General features: G+C 63.3%; 3 protein-coding genes across 7 annotated transcripts; 1 reads left to right on the forward strand and 2 right to left on the reverse strand.

Moving 5' to 3' along the window:
* Positions 1-451: 451 nt before the first annotated feature.
* Positions 452-16,094, reverse strand: NFIX (nuclear factor I X). Of its 5 annotated transcripts, XM_034072025.1 has the most exons (11): positions 16,030-16,094; positions 8,947-9,478; positions 6,325-6,387; positions 6,011-6,085; positions 5,407-5,527; positions 5,163-5,296; positions 4,465-4,587; positions 4,149-4,315; positions 3,423-3,546; positions 1,692-1,780; positions 452-573 (listed from the first exon to the last, which is right to left on the reverse strand). In XM_034072025.1, exons 1-11 carry the CDS (start codon positions 16,054-16,056, stop codon positions 559-561), a joined length of 1,470 nt encoding a protein of 489 aa, XP_033927916.1. In that variant the 5' UTR covers positions 16,057-16,094; the 3' UTR covers positions 452-558. The 5 variants fall into 5 exon arrangements, with proteins under 5 accessions (XP_033927916.1, XP_033927915.1, XP_033927914.1 ...); XM_034072024.1 differs by lacking the exon at positions 3,423-3,546 and having other exon boundaries at positions 4,149-4,208; XM_034072023.1 differs by lacking the exon at positions 3,423-3,546 and having other exon boundaries at positions 4,149-4,256.
* A 1,458-nt stretch (positions 16,095-17,552) lies between these two features.
* Positions 17,553-19,484, forward strand: GADD45GIP1 (GADD45G interacting protein 1). Its single transcript, XM_034072093.1, has 2 exons — positions 17,553-17,860; positions 19,131-19,484. The coding sequence occupies exons 1-2, from the start codon at positions 17,558-17,560 to the stop codon at positions 19,470-19,472; spliced, it is 645 nt and encodes a 214-aa protein (XP_033927984.1). The 5' UTR covers positions 17,553-17,557; the 3' UTR covers positions 19,473-19,484.
* A 274-nt stretch (positions 19,485-19,758) lies between these two features.
* Positions 19,759-25,309, reverse strand: RAD23A (RAD23 homolog A, nucleotide excision repair protein). The gene is given in 10 exon segments (XM_034072030.1): positions 19,759-19,930; positions 20,601-20,756; positions 21,261-21,391; positions 21,704-21,779; positions 22,118-22,245; positions 22,355-22,410; positions 22,817-22,899; positions 22,901-22,993; positions 24,239-24,400; positions 25,149-25,309. Coding segments are annotated over 10 exon segments (1,071 nt in total). The 5' UTR covers positions 25,221-25,309; the 3' UTR covers positions 19,759-19,816.
* Between the last annotated feature and the right edge of the window lie 90 nt (positions 25,310-25,399).

The raw sequence follows: 25,399 nt of genomic DNA on the forward strand, positions 1-25,399 counted from the left end.
GGGGGGTGGGGGAGGGGCCTCGCCCCGGGGGGGGGTAATTGCACTTAATTAAAAAAATGAGCGGGGGGAGGGGGGGGGGGGCCCCAAAAGGTGATTTTTTTGGGGGGGGGGGAGGGGGATTTTGGGGGATTTTTGGGTGTTTTGGGCCCCCCCCCCACCCCACTCACTGACCTGCAGCAAGGGGGAGCCCCCCCCACGTGACCCCCCCCCCCCCAACACACGCGTGTGGGTGCGTGTGCGAGTGCTGGTGACCGGGGCACACGCGTGTGCAAGGGGGGGGGGCGGGGGGGGGAGGGGCTTAACCCCTCCCCCCCCTCTGGGGGGGTGGGGGAGGGGCTGGGGAGGGGTGGGGGAGGGGACACATCAGAGAGGCCGAACCCTCATCCACGTCGGGGGGGGGGGGGCGGGGGGGGGGTGGGGGAGGGGGGGGTTGGGGGGTAATGGCCGGGGGGGGGAGGGGCTGTGGGTGCTTTTTTTGGGGTTTTTCGTCGTTTTTGACTTTTTTTGTGGGTTTTTGTCCTTTTTTTTCCTGCGGATTCTCCTCATCCGGGGGCGGCCTCAGAGGAACCAGGACTGGGGGGGGGGGAGGGGGCGGGGTCAGGGCAAGGCCACGCCCCCTCCGACCCCCCCCATTGACCCCCATAAAAGACACGGGGGGGGTTGTGGGATTAAGTTGGGAGGGGGCGTGGTCAGATGAGGCCACACCCCCTTTGACCCCATATGACCCCTGCCCCCCTAATGGGAACGGGGGGGGGGTAAAGGGGCGTGGCCACATGACGTCACACCCTTCACCCCTCCCATAGCCTCTGATCCCCCCCCCATCCCCCCCCTCCCATAGGCCCAGCCTCAACACCCGGCTCGTGGCCGGCAGCCAATGGGAGGCTGGCTTCTATGCAGGGTGGGTGCCCCACCCAATCCTCGGTGCCAACACCCCCCCCCCGGGATGCTGCACTGCCACCCCATTGGCTGCCTGGCAACCGCACCACCGCACCCCGACCAATCAGGGCTCTCCATCCCGCCGCAGCGCCTGCAGCCTGCCAAGGCTGACCGGTGCCAGCCAATCAGCTGCTGGCTCCGCCCCCTTCTCCCTGCCGGTGCCAGCCAATAGGGTTGGCCAGCCGAGGTCCCCATTGGCTGCCAGCCCTCGCTCCCCCCCTTCCTATTGGCTCCAGGCCTGCGCTGCAGCCCGCTCCAGTGCCAGCCAATCACAAGCCGGCGCCACAGGGCAGCCAGCCAATCGGGCGTCGTGCCATGGCTCTGTGGGGCCAATGGGGGAGCCCAGCTGGGGGTCATGACCCCTGGACCACTGTGGTGGTGATGGTGAGGGGTGGTTGCCACGGCAACGAGCCCCCCCCCCCCGCATCCCTATGGGATGATGTCACCTCTTGTTGCCCTGGCAACCAATAGGGGGGACCCTATTCTCTATGGGGGGACCCCAAATGGGGGGACCCCATTCTCTATGGGGGGGACCCTGTTCTCTATGGGGTGACCCTGATGGGGGGGACCCTGTTCTCTATGGAGGGACCCCGTTCTCTATGGGGTGACCCCGATGGTTGGGGGGGGGGACCCTGTTCTCTATGGGGGGGACCCCGATGATGGGGATCCCGTTCTCTATGGGGTGACCCCGATGGTTGGGGGGGGGACCCCATTCTCTATGGGGGGGACCCTGATGGTGGGGGGGGGGGTCGTACCTGCTGCTGGGGGAGGGTCAGAAAGTTGCCGTCGCGGGGTCCGAGGCCGACAAGGCGGGGGGCAGCGGTGGTGCCTGACGCTGGGAATGCTGCGGGCAGAGCGGGACACGCGTGTGACACGGATGTGACACACGTGATATGTATGTTACATGTATGTGACGCACACGATACCCATGTGACACGTATGTGACATGTGACACCCATGTGAAGTGTATGTGACATGCATGTGGCATGTGCGATGTGTGTGACACGTGTGTGACATGTGACACCCATGTGAAGTGTATGTGATGTGCATGTGGCATGTGCGATGTGTGTGACACGTATGTGACATGTGACACCCATGTGAAGTGTATGTGACATGCATGTGGCATGTGCGATGCGTGTGACACGTATGTGGCACACGTGAAATGTATGACACATGTGTGACACCCATGTGCCACATGCTATGTGTGTGACATATGTGACATGTATGTGACACATGTGACACACGTGTGACACATGACATGTATGTGACATGTATGTGATACCCATGTGATATGTGTGATATGTGTGACGTGTGACACCTACGTGACACACCTGACACCCATGTGAAATGTGACACATTTGACACATATAACGTGACACATGTGACATGTATGTGACACGTACGTCGTGTGTGACACCTATGTCACACCTATGTGGCACGTCTGACATATATGACACCTATGTGACACGTATGTGATACATATGACGTGTGTGTGACACATATGATGCACCTCGGCTGGTGAAGGCGGAAGGGGAACACATGTGTTCACATGTGTTTGTTCACATGTATGTTCACATGTACATGTGTGTTGCTCCATCCCCCCAATCACACGCATGGCACCAAGACCCCCCCACCCCATAAGCACTTACCTGTAGCCCCCCCCCCATTGTGCCCATATCCATGTCACCCCCATAGGATGGAGCCAGCAAAGGACACTGCAGGACCCTCCGTGTCCCTTCCAGGACCCAAATCCAGGTCCGGGGGGGTAAGAAATGAGGCCCCAACATCCTGTGCCCCCCCCCCCCCCCCCCCAGATCGGGTCCAAAGGGGGGGGAACAATGGAAAAGGAGGAGGAAGAGCTGGGAATGGGGTGGATGAGGCGCCGGTGATGGAGGTGATGGAGCACGGGCAGCCGGGTCCCCGTGGGGCACCCCCCCAATGACAACACCCCCCCATTGGGGTCAATGGGGCTGCTGCTGGGGACCCCCAGGGCTGATGCGGCCGCTTGTGGCACCGAGACCTGCACCCCATTGAGCCCCATTGCACCCCATGGAGCCCCACTGCACCCCATTGAGCCCCATTGCACCCCATGGAGCTACACTGAGAACCCCACTGCACCCCACTGAGCCCCAGTGAAACGCATTGAACCCCCCTGACCTACATTGAATCCCACTGCACCCCATTGAACCGAACCCCATAGCACCTCATTGTACCCCATGTCACCCCTCTGCACCCCACTTACACCCCCCTGCACGCCACACCCGTGTGTGTCCCCCCCCCAAATCCCAGGTCCCGGCTGCAGGTGCAGTGGGGTGCAGTGGGGTTCAATGGGGTGCAGTGGGGGTCAATGAGGTTCAATGGGGTGCAGTGGGGTTCAATGGGGTTCAATGGGGTGCAATTGGGTTCAATGGGGTTCAATGGGGTGCAGTGGGGTTCAATGGGGTTCAATGGGGTGCAGTGGGGTTCAATGGGTGCCGGGCACTTACGGGGTGCAGCGGCCGCTCCGCCCTGGGGGCCGCTGGGGGCTTTGTGCTCCAGAGGGGGCAGGGGCAGGGGCCGGGCCAGGGGGGCCCCTGCAGCCCCCCCAACCCTGCCCTGCGCCCCACAGGGCTGCAACGAGAACACGGTGATGGGCACCGGTGGGGGGCCTTCAATGGGGCCTGGGGGGGTCCTCGTTGGGGGGGTCCCCATTATGGGGGTCCCTGCTTGGGGGTCTCGGGTTTTGGGGTCCCCATTGTGGGGGTCCTTGCTTGGGGGTCTCAGGTTGGGGGGGGGTCCCCATTATGGGGTCCCTGCTTGGGGGTCCTCGGTTGGGGGGTCCCCATTATGGGGGTCTCGGTTTGGGGGGTCCCCATTGTGGGTGTCTTGGCTTGGGGGTGTCCCGATCGTGTCCCCCCCCCGTTCCTGACCCCATCTCCGCAGCCAACACAGCTGCCCGGCCTCATTTCCATACAGACTCCGCCTCTCCCCTCTCATTTGCATACAGCCCCCGCCCCTCCATCACCTCCAGGCTCCGCCTCCTCCTCCACCCTTCCCCATACCCCACACAAGCCACGCCCCCTTCCCCTCCCTTCGCAGCGCGCAGGTCCTAGTGCCTGGCTCTGCATCCGACGGCTCCATCCCCATCCCTTGCGCTCCGACGGCTCCATCCGCACCCATTGCCCCCCGTCCCCCCCGTCCCCCCCCGTCCCCCCCCGTTCCCCCCGTCCCACCTGGGGGCCCTGGGCGGCGCCGTCGGCGCAGACGAACTGCACGAAGTCCTTGAGCGAGTCCTGCCCGTGGTGGTAGCGGATCGTGGGGTGCGCGAAGTAGGGGCTCGACTGCGGCAGCAGGGACCCCGACGGGAAGTGCAGCGCCGAGGCCGTGGCCCTCGGGCTGCCTGCAAGGACCCTGAGCGCCAGGACCCACACCCGCGGTGCCAACCCCCCCCCCCATCATTGGGAATGGGCGCTCCCATTCATCCCGTCCCCATAGAGCCCAATGGGGCCCAGGCACGCACCATTACGTCGGGGAGGGGGGGGGGCTCACCGGGGCGGACGCCGGCCAGGACGGGCAGGGGGTGGTGGCCAAAGGCCATGCGGGGGGGGGCGCCGTGGCCGGACAGGGCGCTGCAGAAATCCAACTTCCCCGACTTCTTTAGCGAGGCCGGACCTGGGGGGGGGGGGGGGGGGGGGGGGGTGTTGGGGGGGGACCCGAACCCCCCCCCCCCGACACCCCATGGACCCTCCCAGCATCATCCCCCCCCCATTTAGAGGCCAAGCTTTGAGGGGTCCCACCCATCACCACCCTGGACCCCATAACTCCCCCCATTACCCCCCTCTTTGTCCCTCCCTATAACCCTCCCTATATCAGCCCGTACCCCCCCCTTTCCCCAATGGACTCCCCCAAACCCCCCCCCATTTATAGGCCAAGCTCTGAGGGTCCCCCCCATCACCACCCCGCACCCCATAACCCCCCCATTACACCCCATAACCCCCCCATTTCCCCCCCTCCCCATTCCCCCTTGGACACCCCCAACCCCCCCCATTTAGAGGCCAAGCTCTGGGGTGTCCCTCCCCATCACCACCCCATATCCACCCGTACCCCCCCCCGTTGTCCCTCCCCCTATGGACCCGTTTCCCCCCTTTCCACCCCCCCATGGACTCCCCCAACCCCCTCCCCATTTAGAGGCCAAGCTCTGAGGGGTCCCCCCCCATTACCCCCCCGTACCCCCCATTGTCACCCACCGGTATCGACGTCCCCCCCCCACGGTCCTTGGCTGCTGCCGGGGGCTGGGGACCGGCCCGGCCCGGGGTAGAAGACGTCGTCCCCGGGTCCCTCCAGGTCCCCTTCATCCAGCGCCTTGGGGCGCTTGGGGCCACTGTGGGGCAGGGGGAGGTCACCCCCATGGCAGGGGCTCAATGGAAGGGTCCCATTGGGGCTATGGGTTGGTTACGGGAGGTTCCATTGCGGGGGGGGGGGGGGGGGTACCTGGCGCTGGGGGGGCCCAGGGGCCGGCGGCCCAGGGCCACGGGGCTGATGTTGTAGTAGCCCCCTGGGCTCTCCAGGTCGGCCAGGGAGAAGTTGGGGCCTGACGCGGTCGCCACTGGGGCTGGGGGACAATGGGGGGGATGTGGGGTCACAGGCGGAGCCCCCCCACCGAGCACCCCCAGACCCCCCATATCCTCATGTCCCATACCCCATATCCCCAGATCTCATGTCCCATATATCCCATATCCCCATTTCCCATATCCCCATATCCCATGTTCCCCATATCCCATGTCCCATATACCCCATATCTCATATCCATACCCCCATATCCCATATCCCCCATATCCCATGTCCCCCATATATCCCCATATCCCCCATAACCCATATCCCCATTTCCCATATCCCCCATATCCCATGTCCTCCATATATCCCCATATCCCCGTATCCCATATTCCATATCCCCATTTCCCATGTCCCATACCCCCATATCCCCTATTCCCCATATCCTATATTCCATATCCATACCCCCGTGTCCCCATATACCTACATCCGCATATCCCATATCCCCCATTCCCATATCCCCCCCCCCCATCTCCCCACTTACTCTGGGACACTCGCACCAGCTCCGTCACATTCCAGACCCCTGACGTCACGAAGCAGTCCTGGAAGCTCAGGTGCCCTGGGGACACAGGGACATGGGATACAGGATATGGGGTATGGGGATATGGGATATGGGGTATAGGAAATGGGATATGGAATATGGGATATAGGAATATGGGAATATAGAATGTAGAGATATGGGGGTATGGGATATGGAGATATGGGATATAAGATATATGGGATATATGGATATGGGGTATAGGGAAATGGGGATATGGGATATAGGGATATGGGGCACGGGTCTCGCTGTGCTCTCACCATTGGGCAGTGGTTTGATGTCTGCATCTCCGGGTGGGTTTCCCGTTTCGGATTGGCCGGAGTCTGCGGGAAGGATGGGTCAGGACCCCCCCATAGAACACCCCACACCCCCCCCCGTAACAGCGACCCCCCCCAATGGGGTCCCCCCCATCAGCCCAAGAGCCCCTCATCCCCATGGGGTCATTCGAGGTGACCCCCCCCAGTCCATCCGGTTCCCCCCCCCCTCGCCCCACATCAGGTGCCCCATGGCTGAGGATGCAGCAGCCAAAGGGGGGGTTGGTGTTGGCAGGGGGCCGGGGGGGGCCTCAGTGGGGCCGAGGCCGCCGTGGGGCTGGGATGGGGGCCAGGAATGCGCTGGCCCCCCGCCAACGGCAGCGCCAACAAAGGCGCCATTGTCTGTGCTGGATGGGGGGGGAGCGGAGGTCTGGGGGGGGGGAGCCCCCCCCATTGCCAACACTTGGGGGATCCCCCCCCCCCTCCCCCCATGTTTTCCCCTCCCCCATCCTATGGAACACCCCCCCCGGGGGGGGAGGGGCAGAAGAGGAGCTGCCCCTCCCCCCATGGTGACCCCATCGTGGGGTCAGCAGGGTCGTGACCTCTGGGGGGGCCCCACCCCATGGATTGACCCCCCCACCTCAGTTTCCCCATCCGGAGCCTGTATCTCTGTGGGTCTCCAGCCCCATAGCAGCCCCATAGCAGCCCCATGGGTCAACGGGGGGTTCCCACCCCACTGCTCCCTATGGCCCCCTCCAGCCCCATGAGTCCTATAGACCCACAGAGTCCCCCCAGAGCCCCATAGAGGCAGCCCTATGAAGGACCATCCCACCCCATGGAACCCTATAGATCTTTACAGAGCCCCATAGAACCCCACAGCTCCACCTGCACCCGACCCCTATGGGCCCTGCCTGCAGACCCCTATAGCCAGATCCTTATGGAGCCCCACAGAGCCCCACAACTGCACCCCCCCCCAGCCCCCCTGAACACTCCTATAGACAGAGCCCCATAGATGCGCCCCATAGGCCCTTATAGGCACATCCGGACCCCCCCCAGCATGGAGCTGGGGTGCTCCCCCCTATGGGGGCGCAAACAGAGGGGGGGTCCCCTATAGAGGGGGCTCCCTCTATAGGGGGGGGTCCCCATAGGGTCCCCTTTGCCGCGGTGCCGCAGCGCCATTCGGGTGCCAAAAGGCGCCGCCATCTTACGCCAAGGGGGGGGGGGTTTGGCACCGAGCCCCCCATCCCCCCCCATCCCCTGCAGCTACCCAAGGACCCCCCCCCACAGCCATGGGGGGGGAGGGGGGGGCAGGGGGGGGGCAGGGCCGCGCGGGGGCCTCGTGCGGCACCGGGGGCACGGTGCCAACCGGGGCCATTTTGGCGGCGCCGGTGGAGCCGCGGTGGGGATGGAACCAGCGGCACAAGGGGGGGGATAAGGGGGGGGGGGAGCAGGGGTTTATATGGGGGGGGCAGCCCCAATGGGGTCCAAGTTGTGCCCCCCCAACCCTCTGTAAGCAGCCAAAATGCTTCGTTCTGGACCCAAAATCTTTCCTTCTGGACCCAAAATTGTTCAATCTGGACCCAAAATCTTTCTTTCTGGACCCAAAATCCATCATTCTGGACCCAAAATCTTTCACTCTGGACCCAAAATCCTTCATTTTGGACCCAAAATCTTTCACTCTGGACCCAAAATCCATCATTTTGGACCCAAAATCCTTCATTCTGGACCCAAAATCCATCATTTTGGACCCAAAATCCTTCATTCTGAGCCCAAAATCCCTCACTCTGGACCCCAAATGAACCCCCCTCGCCCAGGTTGGGATGCGCTGCCCCCCCCCAGCTCCATGGGCACGAGGAGCCAGGGCCCTGGCACCGGGTACGGCACCGGTGGGGCCGGGAGGAGCCTGGAGCCGGCGCTGGGGGCATGGGGACGGTGCTGGGCTCGGGGCATGGCAGAGCCTGGTGCTCAGTGCATGGCATAGGGTATGGCACAGGGCAGTCAATGGCAGACCCTGGTGCACAATGCGGTGCCCAGTGCATGGCACAGGGCAGTGAATGGCAGAGCCGGGTGCACAATGCGGTGCCCAGTGCATGGCACAGGTTATGGCACAGCTCAGTGTATGGTAGACCCTGGTGCACAATGCGGTGCCCAGTGCATGGTACATGGCACAGGGCAGTGAATGGCAGATCTTGGTGCACAATGCAGTGCTCAGTGCATGGCACAGGTTATGGCACAGCTCAGTGTATGGCAGATCCCGGTGCACAATGCGGTGCTCAGTGCATGGCACAGGTTATGGCACAGCTCAGTGTATGGCAGATCTTGGTGCACAATGCGGTGCCCAGTGCATGGTACATGGCACAGGGCAGTGAATGGCAGACCCTGGTGCACGGCACAACCCATGGCTCAGTGCTCCCTCCAGCCCCGATCCCAGTGCCCATCCCTGCCCCACACACAGCCCCCGGTGCCCACCTGGCACACACACACTTTGGCACACACCTCCCCTTTGTGTGGAGCCCCCCCCACCATAATGAACCTATGGGGCAGCGAAGTGGGGGGTGCATCCCTCAGACCCCCCATACCCCCACACTTATGGGGTGTGTGTGTCCCCCCCATACCCCCCCCACTCACCAGGCGCATGGACGAAATAAGCCAGGTACAGATCGAGCTCCTTGATGGTGACACCAATGTGATGGGGCTGCACACAGAGCCCAGGGCTGGCGCATTGAGGCGCCTTGGCCAGGCGCTCCCCATCGGTGCTCTCCAGCGGCACCCCCTTGAACAGGATGACCATGACCAGGTCCAGGCGCCAGACCTTGTCCGCCTGGCGCAGGCAGTCGATGCGCCGGATCTTGCCCTTCTGGTCCGGGTTGGACAGGACACAACACGGAGGCTTCTTGCCGGTGACCGAGAGCACGAAGTCCTCGCGGCACTCGGGCCGGATGTCCTTGCGCAGCTTGGCCAGGAGGCGCGAGGCCCATTTCTGCTTGACCTCAGGCTTCTCGCCCAGCAGCTCGTCCTTGACGGCGCGTTCCTCCTCCTTGGACATCCTCTTCTCGTGCTTCTTGAAGTACTTGCGCTTGCGAGCCTGCAGGTTGAACCACGTGTAGGAGAAGGCGCGGACGTGGGGCAGCAGCGCCTCGATGAAGGGGTGGAACTCATCCTGTGGGGCACAGGGACATGGGGATGGAGGGGGGGTGAGCTTGAGCCATGTATTGTCCACCCACACCCTCAAACACGGGTCAGGGTCCTTGGCTTCATGCTGCCTATGGAGATTGTGGGGTTGAAGCCCCATAGCCAGACCCATATCCTGGACCCTGTTCTGCAAAGGGGGATCGCAAGGGATGAGCGCACATCCTGACCCTCATCTGCTGCTCATTGTGCCGCTCGTCCACCCCTCATTCTGCCCCTCATCCCACCCCTTATCCATCCTTTATCGTTCCCCTAATCCATCACTTATCCTGCCCCCCATTTGCCCCTTATCCTGCCCCTTATCCATCCCTTATCCTGCCCCTCATCCATCCTTTATCATGCTCCTCATCCCTTATCCTGCCCCTCATCCCACCCCTTATCCATCCCTTATTCTGCCCCTCATCCATCCTTTATCGCGCCCCTCATTTGCCCCTTATCCTACCCTTTATAGTGCCCATCATCCATCCCTTATCCTGACCCTCATCTGCCCCTTATCCTGCCCCTTATCCTGCCCCTTATCCCACCCCTCATCCTCCCCTTACCCCACCCTTTCCCCTTCCCCTCATCCTGCACAGGTCTCTCCCACAGGATCTCCCTTTCTCCTGCCCCGCACATCGGGATCATCCCATGGGATGCTCCTGACCTCCCCCCCCCCCATCCCGTTCCCACATGGGGCATCCCGGTCCCGAACGCGGCCCCATCCCGTCCCCATAGGGATGCTCAGCACCAGCGGGAGGAGCCGGTTCCCGACCCCATCGGTTCCCGGTGCCGCTGCCCCCGGCTCGGGGCTCCATCGGGTCCCGGTGCCGCCGCTCCCGGACCCCATCCCGTCCCGTCCCGTTCCATCCCATCCCGTTTATCCCGTTCCATGCCATCCCGTTCATTCCATCCCATTCTATCCCGTTCCATCCCATCCCGTCCCATTCGCTCCGTACCATCGCGGCGGCTCATCCCGGCCCTGGCCAGCACCAGTCGGGCCCCGACGGGGCGGAACCGGTTTAAAAGGGGGGGGGAACGACGACACCGGACCCACAACGGGAACAGCCGCGGGGTTAACGGGGGCTGCGGGGGGGGGGTCCCGGTTACCGGGATCCAATGGGGGGGGGGGTCCCAGCAATGGGGACACCGGAGGGGGGGGGGGGGTCCCGGTGCCGCCGCGGAGCCGCAGCCGGAGCCGCCGCCGCCGGGCGCGGAGCCGCCGCGGCCCCTTTTGGCACCGGGACCGGAGCGGAGGCAGCCAATGGGAGAGCAGCGCGCGGGGGGAGCGGACACCCCATTGGATGGGATGGGATTGGGGGGGGGTGGGAGGGAAAAGGGGAGGGGGGGAAGTAAAGAAGGAGCGGGGGGGGGGGGGGACACGGAGGAGTTCGGGGCCGGGACATGGGGAAAAGGGGAGGAAACACCCAAAAAACCACGATCTGAACCCAAAAAACCACGTTCTGTACCCAAAAACCACGTTCTGCACCCAAAAACCACGTTCTGCACCCAAAAACGCACGATCTGAACCAAACCCCCACGATCTGAACCAAAAATCCAAGATCTGAACCCAAAACCCCACGATCTGAACCAAAACCCCACGATCTGCACCCAAAACCTCACGTTCTGCACACCCAAAACCCCACAATCTGAACCCAAAACCCCACGATCTGCACCCAAAAAAACACTATCTGAGCCAAAACTCCACGATCTGCGCCAAAACCCCACGTTCTGAACCCAAACCCCAACTTTCTGAACCCAAAAACACGCGATCTGCACCCAAAACCCCTCGATCTGCACCCAAAACCCCACGATCTGCACACAAAACCCCACGATCTGCACCCAAAACCCCTCGATCTGCACCCAAAACCCCTCGATCTGCACCCAAAACCCCACGATCTGCACACCCAAAACCCCACGTTCTGCACACCCAAAACCCCACGTTCTGCACCCAAAACCCCTCGATCTGCACCCAAAACCCCACGATCTGCACCCAAAACCCCACGATCTGCACGCTAAACCTCACGTTCTGAACCCAAAACCCCACGTTCTGAACCCAAAAGCCCACGTTCTGCACCCAAAACCGTGTCGGGGGGGGGGGGGGGGGGTCCTGCTCCCTCGTGCAAAAGCCTCGTGCAAGAGGAGCAGCGCCAGGGTCGGGCGAGGACGTCGGGGCCGCACTCACACAACGGGGACCCCCCCCCCCCATCCCCCCATTCCCCATCCTGGGGACCCCCCCCCCCAAACTCACACCGGGATAAGGGGGGGGGATGATTTTGGGGGGAAATCCCGGATTTTGGCCACTTTCGCAGCCCCGTGGCGCGGGAACAGCCCAAAATCTCCGTTTCTGCCCCCAAATCCCTGCGCGCTGTGCTCGGAGCCAAACCCCCCCCCCAACCCCCCCCGTAATTAATTCCCTCTGTGCATGGAGAAAATCAATTCCAAAAACACCAAAATTTGGGCGTTTTGCCGTCGGGGCCACTCCTGCCCACAACCCTGAGCCCCAAACCGTGCGGTTTTCACCCCAAAACCACAGTGAGGAAGTGGGGGGGGGACGCACGCGGTGGTTCTGCCCGCACCCCCCCCCCCTCCACCTCCTTTTCATCGCAGAGCCTCTGGAAGGGGATGTGGGGCAATGGGGGGCCACAAAGGTAGCCAGGACCCCTCTTGCTCTGCCCCATGGCACCCTCAGGCCCTCCAGCACCCATTGTGGCCATGGGAAGGGGTCCCCACAACTTGGGTGTCCCCCCCATGGCTGATGGCAATGGGGTGGGAGAGGGGATGTGGGGGGGGCAGTGACCTGAACCATGGACCCCCCCATAAGAACAAAGAGCTGCCAGGTCTACCTGGCACCATTAGGATAACCAGGACCTCCCTATAGGGACAAAGCCGCCAGGTCAACCCAATGCCATAGGGACACCATGGGTCCCCCTATAGGGACAAAGAGCCATGAGATCAACCCAATACTATGAAGACACCATTGGTGCCCCATAGGGACAAAGAGCCGCCAGGTCAACCCAATGCCATATAGACGCCATGGGTCTCCTATAGGGACAAAGAGCCACCAGTCCAACCCAACACCATATGGACATGGGTCCGCCATAGGGACAGAGCCGCCAGGTCAGTCCAATGCCATAAGGACACCCATGACCCCACCATAGGGACAAAGAGCTGCCAGGTCAACCCAACGCCATCTGGACACCATAGGCACCCTATAGGGACAAGGGGCCGCCAGGTCAACCCAACACTACCCAGACATGGGTCACCCATAGGGACAAAGAGCCGCCAGGTCAACCCAACGCCATCAGGACACCATGGGTCGCCTATAGGGACAAAGAGCCGCCAGGTCAACCCAACGCCATTGGGACACCATGGACCCCCCCATAGCCCTATAGGGACAAAGAGCCGCCAGGTCAACCCAACGCCATTGGGTAACCATGGGCCCCCCCATAGCCCCTATAGGGACAAAGAGCCGCCAGGTCAACCCGCTCCCATCCCCTCCCGAACGCCCCATTCGGCAGCGGTGCCGGTGCCAGCATGGAAAGATCCAGATCCTGCGGCGATGGGATGTGGGGTAACGGGGAACAGTGGGGGTTGGGGTGTGGGGGGGTCCCCACTCTCGGCCTTGGGGGTCACAGTGAGGTGTGGGGCTGGGGGGGACCCCAATGGGGCCTCGCCATTGGCTGCGGCGGCCCCGCATTGAGCCGCAGTGTCGGGGCGAAGCCACGTCGCCGCGTCCGCAGCTGCGAGCGCCCGGCAAAGCGCCAGCGTAAAGGGGGGGGGGGGGGGGGTGGAAGGGGGGGGGGCGGCGCCGGAGCGGGAGGGAAAAGGCCAAAAAATGGGGGAAAAAAGGGAAAAATGAGGAAAACCCAAAAAAACCCAAAAAACCTTTTTTTTTACCCCCCCCCCACACTTTATCCCCCTCCCCCCCCTCCCCCCCCCCCATCCCCCCCCCATCCCCCCCCTTCCCCCCTCTCCTTTGCCAACTCCCCCCTCGGCCTTCGGCTTCGCCGCGAGAGAAACGAGCCCAAAAAAGCCGGAATTGCCGCCAAAAATCCCCCCCGGCGGCCCCTGATGCTGCTGCCAAGACCCTCCCGTGCGGGGGGGGGGGGGGATGAGGGGGGGGGGGGGGGGGGGGGGGGGGGGGGCACATCCTGGACCCCATCAGTAGGGAATGGAGGGGGGGGGGTTGGGGGATGCCACAGGGGAGCCCAGCACAAGGCCGGGATGATGCTGGGAATGTGCCGGATGGTTCTGGCAAGGAAGGGGCAGATGGGGGGGGGGTTATGGGGTGTAAGGGGGGGGGGGTTATGGGGTGTAAGGGGGGGGGGTGTTGGGGGGGGGTTATGGTGTTATGGGGGGGGGGTTCAGGTGTTATGGGGGGGGCTGAGCGCTGTGCATGGAGACCCCATTGCCCATTCCATGGATCCAAAGGGAAGGAGCCGCCCTGGATCCAAAGGATCCGAAGGATGCAGGGAGATGGGGGGGGGGGGGGTTCAAGGGGTTTGAATGGGGGGGGGGGGTGTATTTGGGGGGGTCTGAGGTATTATGGGATGTCTGCTGCGTGCGGAAGGAGCTGGTGCCCATCCCTTGGATCCAAAGGGGATTCCTGCCCTGGATCCAAAGGATCCATGAATCCAGGGTCAGGATCCAAGTGGTTCCTTTTGGGGGGGGGGGGGTTGAGGTATTTGGGGGTGTCCTGGGTTATTATGGGCTGTTGGATGCGTGCGGATGGAGCCTCCTGCCCATTCCCTGCCTGCAGCCACGTGGAGATGCCAGGACCGGGAACGTGGTGGGACCCCCCTTATTCCCAATGGAATGAAGCCAAAGCGAAGGGAAGGGGATGGGGGGGGGGTCTGTGTGTGCCCCAAGCCCCCCCCTCCTTTGCACCGCATTGATCTGGGGGGGGGTTCACGCCGCATTGGCTCCAGGCGGTGCCGCAGCGCCGGGGCCGGTGCAGTTTGGCACCGACGGACGCAGGCGTCCGGGATCCAAACCATTCCCAACCCATTCCTCATTCCCCCCCCCCCCCCCAACTCCTGCTCCATCCCTATCCCAATCCCACCCCCCCCCCCATCTGATTCCCACCATTCCCAATGCAGAACGGGCCCGACCCTCACCGTGGCCTCGTGCCAGGGGTGGGGGGGGGGCTCACGGTGCAGCCGCGGCCAAGAAAGCTTTTTGTGCCCCATCAATAATTCAGGGCCCCCCCCCTCGGCTCCTCCATTATTGATGCCTCCAGCAGCCAATGGGGGGTAAGGGGGTGGGGGGGGCACATGTGGGGCACACGCTTGGTCACGCGTGTGCCAAGCATCACCCCACACACGCTATGAACATGTGAACCCCCCCCCCCATTCCTCATTGTGGTGTTGGGGGGGGGGCACTGATTGCATCAGCCATGGGCCCCCCCTCGCACACGCGTGTGCCGCGCACCTGGCACCATGCTCTGCCACGTGTCGCACACGCGTGTGCGCGCACCCCCCCCCTATACACATGTGTAAGGCCAAGCACATGCTAAGCCCACCTGAGGCATCCGGATGTAAGCCCCCCAAACCCCCCCCCACCCCATCATAGGGTCCCATAGGGCTATGGCCTCGCCATGGGGAGGACCTATAGGGCCCATAAGCAGAGTGTGGGGCTGGGTTGAGTGGGTCTGGCACATGCCATGGACACGCGTGACGGTGGCGGTGCCGTTATCCGTGCCCAGGGCATCGCATGGCACCGGTACCCGGGTGGCACCGGCCCAAAGGGGGCTGGGAATGGGGGCACATAGGGATGGGTTGGGATGCAGAGCACATGTGTGAACACACGTGAACACACGTGAACACACGTGAACCACGCGTGCGCACGCACGGGCGCTGGCGCGTGCACGCGCGTGTGCGGGGCGGGCGCCGAAGCCTCGAGAAGCGGCTCTGGCTTCGGGCCAAAACCACCCCGAAAAGAGGCGGAAAAGGGGCAAAAAGGGGGGGGTGGTGACGTCATTAAGGGGGCCAAAGGGACCCCCATAAGGACCCCATAGGGACCCCTCTGTGGCACTGCCCCCTCCCCCCCCAGAAGTGCCCCCCCCATGGGCACCCCCAGATGTGACCCCCAAACTTCCCCCCCCTCCCCCCAATACCGACCCTAATGTGAAGCTCCCGTTGATGCCCCCCCCCCTTTCCCCCCCCCCATGGGTCCCGTTATGGGGACCGGGACCGTGGGGGGGTCCCGAGGGCTCCGTGGGGCAGCGCTGCCCCTTCCCCGCCCCCTCGGGGGGGGACGGACACCGGGACCCCTCTCAGCTCCATCCCCACCCCCCCCCCCTCCGGTACAACCGGTACCTGCGCGGCTGCGCGAAGGGAACCGGCACCGGTCCCGTTACCGGTAACGGGAGGAACCTCCCCCCCCCCCTCCATCACTTTACAACCAATAGGCGGGAGGAGGGGGGGGGGCTCACGCAGGACACCAGGACCCCCCCTCCCCCCCCTCCGTTATCCCCCCCCCTCCCCCTCCGGTACCGGACACCCCCCGTCCGTCCCCCCCCCCCCCCCGTTACCGCAGCCGTACCTGGGTCAGGCAGTACGGGGAGTACATGGCGGCGGTGTCAACCGCGCAGGCGCATGGCGGGGGGGGCCGGGGGGGGTCCCGGGGGTGGGGGAGGGGTCCCGGGGGGGGGGGTCCCGGTACCGGCTGCGCGCGGGGAAACTTTGCGCGAAGTTGGCGCCCGCTGCACTTTTGCCGCGGGAAGAGCCCCCGTGGCCACGCCCCCAACCGCGCCAGGCCACGCCCCCTTCCCCCCTCCCCTTGCTGAGGACACGCCCCCTCCACAGGCCACGCCCCCTCCCTGCGGGACTCCAGCCACGGGGGAGGACTCCGCCCACTGCCCCGGCGAGGACACGCCCACTAACGGGGTGGCCACGCCCCCCTCCCTTTGGCGGGGTGGAACGGGGGGGGGTGGGATATGGGGTATGGGATATAGGATATGGATATAGGGTATAGGGTATGGGGTATAGGGTATGGGATATGGGGTATGGGGTATTGGGTATGGGGTATGGGGTATAGGGTATGGGATATGGGGTATGGGATATTGGGTATGGGGTATGGGGTTTGGTATATGGGATATGGGGGATATATGGGGATATGGGATATAGGGACCTGGGATATGGGGATATGGGGACATGTGGGCAGGGATTTGGGGATATATAGGGACATATGGGGACATGGGAATATGGGCTATAGGGATACAGGACATGGGGATATGGGGACACAGGGATATAGAGATGTGAGACATGGGGATATGGGGATACGGGATTTAGGGCCATGGGGACACGAACGGGACGTGTGGGGGGGGGAAGGAGCGGTGCCAAAATCAGGTAAAATAACCCCAAAATGGGCCCCTCCCTTTGGCTGGGTTTTGGGGGGGGGGAGGGATGGAGGGGGGGGAGATGAACCCCTGCCCCCCCCCCAGAATAGGATGGGGGGTTGGGTCCCGGACTCCTCCGTGTCCCCCCCTCCCCGGGGCTGCTTTTGGGGCGATTTCAGGGGGTTTTGGCTCCGGGTAGCGGCAGCTTCGAGGCCTGGAAGCCATTAGGGGCCCCCCCGCCCCCCCCATGGGGCCCAGTCAGGGGCAGACGGAGGCAGCGGGGGGCCCCCACCCCCTTCTGCTCCTCACCGGCTGCTCCCCCCCCCCTCCATCGTCCCCCCCCCCCCCACTGCTCGGGGGGGGTCAATGGGGGGGGGGCAGGGAGGGGTTAACGGCACCGAGCCCTTGGCACCGGCCCCGGGCTTGGCTACCAGGGAGTGGGGGGGGGGGGGGGGAAGGGCAGGGGGAGGGGGAGGGGAAAAGGCTCCGAGCCCCAAACCCCCCCCCACCCAACAAGGGGGGACGGGCGGCGAAGAGACCCCCCCCGTATAAGGAGGGGCAATGGACCCGTCCGCTCCTCCCCTCCGCCAGGGGGCGCCTCCGTTCCCCAGCGAGGCTCCTCCCACCGCTGTTCTCCCCCCCCCCCCCCCGCCAGGGGGCGCTGTTCTGCCATACCCCCCCCGGGGTCCTCCGCTCCGCCAGGGGGCGCACCCCCCGTTACCTCCATCCAAGATGGCGGCGCCCATGCTGCGTGCGGCGCTAGGCCCGGCCCGGTTCCCATCCGCTCTCCGTTGGTACCGGGCGCCCCCTCTGCGCCTGCGCCCGGGGCCGGTCCCGGGTGACCCCGAGGACCCCCGTGAGGCCTCGCGGCGCTTCGGGCGCTTCGGGGCAGCCGCGGCCCTGGCCCCGCTCCGGACGCTGTGGCCTGGACCGGAGCGGGTGCGGGAGCTGCACCGGGAGCAGCGGGAGCGGGAGCCGGAGCTGAGGGAGGTGATGCGGGAGCTGCAGCGGAGGGAGGCAGAGGAGGAGAGGAGGAGGAGGGAGAGGTGAGGGGGGGGGGGGGCAATGGGGGGTACTGGGAGCACTGGGAGGCACTGGGAGCATTGGGAGGCACTGGGAGCATTGGGATGTACTGGGGGGCAATGGGAGTATTGGGATGTACTGGGAACATTGGGATGTACTGGGGGGCACTGGGGTGTACTGGGAGCATTGGGAGGCACTGGGAGCATTGGGATGTACTGGGAGCATTGGGATGTACTGGGGGGCAATGGGGTGTACTGGGAGCATTGGGAGGCACTGGGAGCATTGGGAGGCACTGGGATTCACTGGGAGTATTGGGATGTACTGGGAACATTGGGATGTACTGGGGGGCAATGGGGTGTACTGGGAGCATTGGGATGTACTGGGGGGCAATGGGGTGTACTGGGAGCATTGGGAGGCACTGGGAGCATTGGGAGGCACTGGGATTCACTGGGAGTATTGGGATGTACTGGGAACATTGGGATGTACTGGGGGGCAATGGGGTGTACTGGGAGCATTGGAAGGCACTGGGAGCATTGGGCGGCACTGGGGGGCACTGGGAGTATTGGGATGTACTGGGAACATTGGGATGTACTGGGGGGCACTGGGGTGTACTGGGATGTATTGGGATGCACTGTGGGCACTTTGAGCATTGGGGGGAGCGGGGATGTACTCTGAGCATTGGAATGCACTGGGAGCATTGGGAGGCACTGGGAGGCATTGGGATGTACTGGGAACATTGGGATGCACTGGGGAACATTGGGATGCAATGGGAGCATTGGGATGTACTGGGAGCATTAGGGTGCTCTGTGGAGCTCTGAGATGCACTGGGTTGCACTGGAAGAGTTGGGATGGACTGGGATGCAATGGGAGCATTGGGATGCACTGGGAGCTTTGGGATGCACTAGAGAGCATTGGGATGCACTGGGGGCACTGGAATACTCTGGGATGGATTGGGATACACTGGGAGCACTGAGATTCACTGGAAGCGTTGGGATGCTCTGGGATGCACTGGGGGAATTCGGATGCATTGGGCAGCACTGGGATGCACTGGGATGAACTGGGATGCACTGGGATGCAATGGGAGCACTGAGATTCACTGGAAGCGTTGGGATGCACTGGGGGCACGGGGGCAATTCGGATGCATTGGGCAGCACTGGGATGCACTGGGGTTCACTGGGATCCCTGTGCTGCCCTGTGAGTCCCCCCGTGCAGCAGGGGGCGCTCTCACACCTCACACCCCTCCCCCCCCCCCCCCCCCCCCCCCCCCCGCAGGGAGGCGCAGGTGGCGGCGGCGCTGGCGGCCATGCCGGAGCGCGTGCGCGCGTGGCGAGAGCAGCGGGAGCGGGAGCGCGCCCGGGCGCGCGCGGACGCCGAGCGGCGGCAGCGCCTCCTGGCGGAGGGAGGGGTCAGGGCCGGGAGCGCGCAGCGCCGCACTGCGCAGGCGCAGGCGCTGCTGGAGGACATGGACCGCAGGCAGCGCAAGGAGGAGAAGCGGCGCATGCGCATGGAGAGACAAGAGGCCATGAAGAGCGCCCTGGCGGCCGCAGAGGAGGCGGCGAGGGCCAGACCACCCCCTGCTGGCCTGGGGGGGGAGTCCTCCAAGGCCCCTCCCACCTCCTCCTGAGCCCTCCCCCCCCCCCCCCAAAAATGGGTTGGAAAAGTGCATTTAATGTCATTTTATTGCCTCCCCCTCCCCAAAATCCTGCGTTTCTGCCCCAAAATCCAAAGGTTCTCCCCCCCCCAATCCTGCTTTTATCCCCCCAATGATTCCTTCCCCCCCTCCCCCCACCCCCATTGGGGTTTCCCCCCCTCCCCCCTCGTTTGTGTGAATGGGGAGGGGGAGGGGTCACCATTCCCTGCTCCTCCCGTTGATGGGGGGTTGAATGGGGAGGGGGGGAGGGGCAAATCTCCCCCCACCCCCATGGAAGGGGGAGGGGGGAGGGGAAGGGGGGATGGGGACCCCCCCCCTCAGTCGTCATCGAAGTTCTGGCTGAGCAGGAAGTTGGCCGCGAGGTTCTCGTTCTTCTCGCAGGCGAAATAGGCCTGGATGACGAGGCCCTCGGGGAAGCCCAGGGCCTTGAGCTGAGACAGGCGTTAACCCCGGAGCCCACTGATGCTATGGGGCTGCCCCACACCTCCCCTGTTAACTCCAGAGACCACTGATGCTATAGGGCTGCCCCATATCTCCCCCATTAACCGCAAAGCACACTGATGCTATGGGGCTGCCCCACACCTCCCCTGTTAACTCCAGAGCCCACTGATGCTATGGGGCTGCCCCACACCTCCCCTGTTAACTCCAGAGCCCACTGATGCTATGGGGCTGCCCCACATCTCCCCCGTTAACCCCAAAGCCCACTGATGCTATGGGGCTGCCCCACATCTCCCCCATTAACCCCAAACCACACTGATGCTATGGGGCTGCCCCACATCCCCCTTGTTAACCCCAAAGCCCACTGATGCTATGGGGCTGCCCCACATCTCCCCCATTAACCCCAAACCACACTGATGCTATAGGGCTGCCCCACATCTCCCCTGCTAACCCAGGAGCTCACTGATGCTATGGGGCTGCCCCATACCTCCCATTAACACAGGAGCCCTCTGATGCTATGGGGCTGCCCCATACCTCCCATTAACACAGGAGCCCTCTGATGCTATGGGGCTGCCCCATACCTCCCATTAACACAGGAGCCCACTGATGCTATGGGGCTGCCCCACACCCCCCCATGCACTCTGCGCCCCACTGAGGCCTTACCCTTTCTATGGCTTCCTTTTCCTGAGGCGTCACCTGGATGTAGCTCATCTGGGGGGACTCGTCCCCGATGGCTCCCATCTCCCCCTCCACCTCCCCCAGCTCCCCCAGGGGCTCGTTGAGCATCTGGATGAACTGCTCCTGGTGCTGGCTGATTTGCTGTGGGGGGAGGGGAAAAGAGGAGGGGAGGAGATGAGGATGAGGAAGGAGATGGGGGGAAGGGGAAAGAGGGTGAAAAGGAAAAGGGGGAAGGGGAAGGAAGAGGAGAAAGAAGAAGAAAAAGGAGAAAGAAGAAACAGGAAGGAGGAGGATGGAGGAGGAAGAAGAAACAGGAAAAAAGAACAGGAAGAGGAAGCAGAAAGAGCAGGAAGGAGGAAGCAAGAAGGGAGAAAGGGAAGTAGGAAACAGGAATGGAAGCAGGAAGGACAGGAAGTAGGAACAGGAAGCAGAAGCAGGGAGAGGAAAGAGGAAGCAGGAAGCGGAAGCAGAAGGAGGAACAAGGAGGAGGAAGTGGAAGGAGGAAGAAGAAGCAGGAAGCAGAATGGGAAGGAGGAAGTAGGAAGAGGAAGCAGGAAAAGGAAGGAGGAAGTGGAACCCGGAAGCGGAACCCGGAAGTGGAGCCGGAAGCGGAAGCCGGAAGTGGAGCCGGAAGTGGCCGCGCACCTGCAGCAGTTGCGGGTTCTCCTGGCCCAGCTGCTGCAGCAGCGCCGGAAGCAGGGCCGGGTTCTGCTGGATCACGTGACGCATGTTCTGGAACTGAGGCTGCTCCCGCAGGAACTCCAGCGGGTTCTCCCCTAGGGAAGGGGGCGGGGCTTACAGAGGCCACGCCCCCCAAGAGCTCAGCCATTGGAGGAGCCTCCCAGCTCGAACAAGAGGGGACCAATCAGAACATCCCTTAGGGGTGGGCGTGGCTTAATGTGGCCCCACCCACTCTCTCAGGCATTACGATGACGTCACAGGGGTGTGACCAATCAACGCCCTGCCCCTTTGTAGGCGGGGCCTCCTCTTCGCTGCCATTGGAGGAGCCTCATCCTATCAGGGAGGCAGAGCCCCTCAAACCCCGTCCCCTTGTGGGCGTGTCCACACCAAGCTCCGCCCACACTCACCTTCGGGGGGGGGCTGCTCCGGGGGGCGGCTCTCCTGCACCGGGGGGCGCTCGGGTTCGGGGCTGCCGGGGATGCCCTGGGGGGGGGGGGGAACAAAGGGAGGTCAGGGGGGGCCCAACCTGAACCCCCTGCCCCATAGAACCCATTCCCTGCCCCATAGAACCCCACAGAACACCCCCCAACCCCAGAGATCCTCCCAGGCCCACAAACCCCCCCAATTCCATAGAAGACCCCAACCCCACACAACCACAAACCCCACAGAACCCCCGCAGCCCCACAGAACCTTCAGCCCCACACAACCCCCAAACCCCACAGATCCTCCCCAGCCCCATAGAAGACCCAAACCCCATAGAACCCCCAAACCCCACAGACACCCCCCACCCCATAGGACCCCCCAGCCCCCCCCATCCCCACCGTGAGCAGGTACTCCACGGCCCGGTGGGGGTTGTTGTAGCTGGCCCTCAGTGCGGCCACCACTCGCTCGCGCTCGTAGCCCATGGACATGATCTCCTTCAGCATCGTCTCGTACTCGGAGCCTGTCACTGCAGGGACCCCCCCACAAGTGAGGGGGCCCCCCCCGAACACAAACCCCCCCCAACCCCCCCCATACATCCCTCCCCCCCCAACCCCCCCTCCCCCCCCAGCACCCACCGAGCGTTGAGGCAGCATCAGCCGAGCGCCCCCCACTGCTGGGGGGGGGGACGGAGCTGGGGAGGAGAGAGAGGGATGAGATGATGGAGCCCCCAAAACCAACCTTTGACCCCCCCCAAAACCAATCTTTGGCCTCCAAAATCCAACCTTTGACCCCCTCAAAACCTTTGACCCCCCTCAAATCCCCCCTTTGACCTCCTCAAAACAACCCTTAGAACCCCCAAATCCCCCCTTTGACCCCCCCCAAAACCAACCTTTGACCCCCCCCAAAACCAACCTTTGACCCCCCCAAATCCCCCCTTTGACCTCCAAAAAATACAACCTTTGACCCCCCCCAAAATCCCTCCTTTCACCTCCCCAATCCAACTTCTGACCCCCCCCAAACCAACCTTTGACCCCTTCAAAACCAACCTTTGACCCCCCAAAATTCACCCTTTGACCCCCCCCATGGCCCCCCCTTACCCTGCTGCAGGCTCCGGGGGGGTGACCGGGGGCAGGTCTGGGGCTGGAGGCTCCTCGCTGGGGGCAGCCGGGGGGGGGGGGGCCGGTGTCGGGGGCCGGGGGGGGGCCCGGGGCAGGAGCAGGCTCTGCTGCTCCCCCATTGTCAGGGGCTGCGGAGCCCAATGGGGCTGATTTGGCCTGGGGGGAGATGGGGGGGGGTGAGTTTGGGGGGGGGGGGGGGAGGATGAGGCATTTGGGGAGAAAAAGAACGATTTTGGGAACTAAAATGGAATTTGGGGGGGGAAGGGATTTGGGGGCAAAAAAGAGGGATGGAAATGGGGGGGGAGGGGGTTATAGGGGGGGTTTATGGGGGGATTAAAGAGAGGGTTAAAGGGAAGGCTCTAGAGGGGTTAAAGAGAGGGGTTTGGGGGGTTAACGGGGGACTTTAGGGGGGTTAAGGAGGAGCTAAAGGGAGGGTTATAGGGGGGTTAAATGGGGACTTTGGGGGTGTTAAAGAAGGGGTTAAAAAGAGGGTGTGAGGGGGGGTAAAGGGGGCTTGGAGGTTAAAGAGGGGGTAAAGGGAAGACCCTAAGAGTGTTAAAGGAGGGTCAGGGGGTTTAAAGAAGGGGTTAAAGGGAGGGTTTATAGGGAGGTTAAATGAGGACTTTGGGGAGGTTACAGAGGGGATTAAAGGGAGGGTTATAGGGGGGTATTAAAGAAGGGTTTACAGGGGGGGTTTAAAGGAGGGGTTTAGGGGGGTTAAATGGGTGGTTTGGGAGCTTAAATAGAGGGTTAAATGGATGGTTATAGGGGTGTTAAAGGGGGTTCAGGGGGTTAGGGGGGAGGTTTAGGGGGGTCAAAGAGGGGGTTAAAGGGAGGTTTGGGGGGGTAAAAGAGGGGGGTTTAAAGGGAGGTTTGGGGGGGTAAAAGGGGGGGGGTTAAAGGGAGGTTTGGGGGGGTAAAAGGGGGGGTTAAAGGGAGGTTTGGGGGGGGTTAAAGGGGGGGGTTAAAGGGAGGTTTAGGGGGGGTAAAAGGGGGGGTTAAAGGGAGGTTTGGGGGGGGTAAAAGGGGGGGTTAAAGGGAGGTTTGGGGGGGGTTAAAGGGAGGTTTGGGGGAGGTAAAAGGGGGGGGTTAAAGGCAGGTTTGGGGGGGTAAAAGGGGGGGGTTAAAGGGAGGTTTGGGGGGGGTTAAAGGGAGGTTTGGGGGGGGTAAAAGGGAGGTTTGGGGGGGTAAAAGGGGGGGGTTAAAGGGAGGTTTGGGGGGGGTAAAAGGGAGGTTTGGGGGGGTAAAAGGGGGGGGTAAAAGGGAGGTTTGGGGGGGTAAAAGGGGGGGGTAAAAGGGAGGTTTGGGGGGGGTACCGGGGGGGGGTTAAAGGGAGGTTTGGGGGGGGTACCGGGGGGGGGTTAAAGGGAGGTTTGGGGGGGGTACCGGGGGGGGGGGCACCTTGGTGACCATGACGACCACGAAGTTCCTCTCGTCGATCCGGTACTCGCGGATGGGGACGTCGTCGCTCAGGATCTTCCCGGCGTAAATCAGCTTCTGGCCGGACACCGGGAAGGCCTCAGGGCCCTTGGCAGCCTCGATCTTCTCCTTCAGCACCCGCACCTGTGGGGGCCCCCAGTGCCCCCCCCGTGAGCGGCTGATCCCATTGGATATGGGGGGGGGATGGAATGGGGACCCCCCAAACCTGCTGCCGTTCCCATTGGATACGGGGGGGGGATGGAATGGGGACCCCCCAAACCTGCTGCCGTTCCCATTGGATATGGGGGGGGGCAATGGAATGGGACCCCCCCCCCCAAACCTGCTGCCGTTCCCATTGGATATGGGGGGGGGAATGGAATGGGACCCCCCCCAAACCTGCAGGTGCTGCTGATCCCATTGGATACGGAGGGGGGGCAATGGAATAGGTTCCCCCCCACCCAAACCTGGGGGTGCTGCCGTTCCCATTGGATTGATATGGGGGGGGCACTGGAATGGGGGACCCCCCAACCCTGGGTTTTAATGGCGTTAATGGGAATAACTGGACCTACCCCCCCCCTTTTACTATCGCGATACAAGTTGGGGGGGAGGGAACCAGGCCTTAAACCCCCTTAATATCACGCTATAAAGGGGGAGGGGCACCGACAACGACCCCTCTTCACTATGGCGATACAAGGTGGGGGAGGGGAGCCAGGCCTTAGACCCCGTTTAATACCACGCTATAAAGGGGGGGAGGGACAACGACCCCCCCTTCACTATCGCGACACCCCCAACCCCCCTTTCCTATCGCGATACAACGAGCGGGGGAGGGGTGAGGCCTACCCCGCTCCCCTCCCCCCCTCCCCTCCCCCCCCCGTTCCCCTCCACCCCTCACCGTCTCGTGCGGCTCCATTCGGATTTTGAACGTTTGTTGCTGCAGCGTTTTCAGTGTCACGGTCACCGCCATGGCGGCGGCTCCGGTCCCAGCGGCCCCGCAACATGCAACTCACGCCGCCGCCATCTTAGGCGCCCCCCCCTGCTTCCGCCCGGAAGCGCGTCACCGCGCACGACGCACGGCGGCGCCTCCACACCCCCCCTCCCCTTTCCCCATCACGTGACGCGGCACCACGTGACGCCACCCACAAA

This window comes from Melopsittacus undulatus, chromosome 23 (genome assembly GCF_012275295.1).
Source record: "Melopsittacus undulatus isolate bMelUnd1 chromosome 23, bMelUnd1.mat.Z, whole genome shotgun sequence".
NCBI lineage: Eukaryota > Metazoa > Chordata > Aves > Psittaciformes > Psittaculidae > Melopsittacus > Melopsittacus undulatus.

Coding starts and splice junctions, on each gene's coding strand:
- GADD45GIP1 (XM_034072093.1), top strand. CDS start 17,558: ATGGCGGCGCCCATGCTGCGTGCGGCGCTAGGCCCGGCCCGGTTCCCA. Junction 17,861..19,130: donor AGGCAGAGGAGGAGAGGAGG/AGGAGGGAGAGG, acceptor AGGGAGGCGCAG/GTGGCGGCGGCGCTGGCGGC.
- NFIX (XM_034072025.1), bottom strand. CDS start 16,056: ATGTACTCCCCGTACTGCCTGACCCAG. Junction 5,528..6,010: donor GCTGGTGCGAGTGTCCCAGA/GTAAGTGGGGAG, acceptor ATTGTCCCCCAG/CCCCAGTGGCGACCGCGTCA. Junction 4,588..5,162: donor GGGGGGGGACGTCGATACCG/GTGGGTGACAAT, acceptor CCCCCCCCCCAG/GTCCGGCCTCGCTAAAGAAG.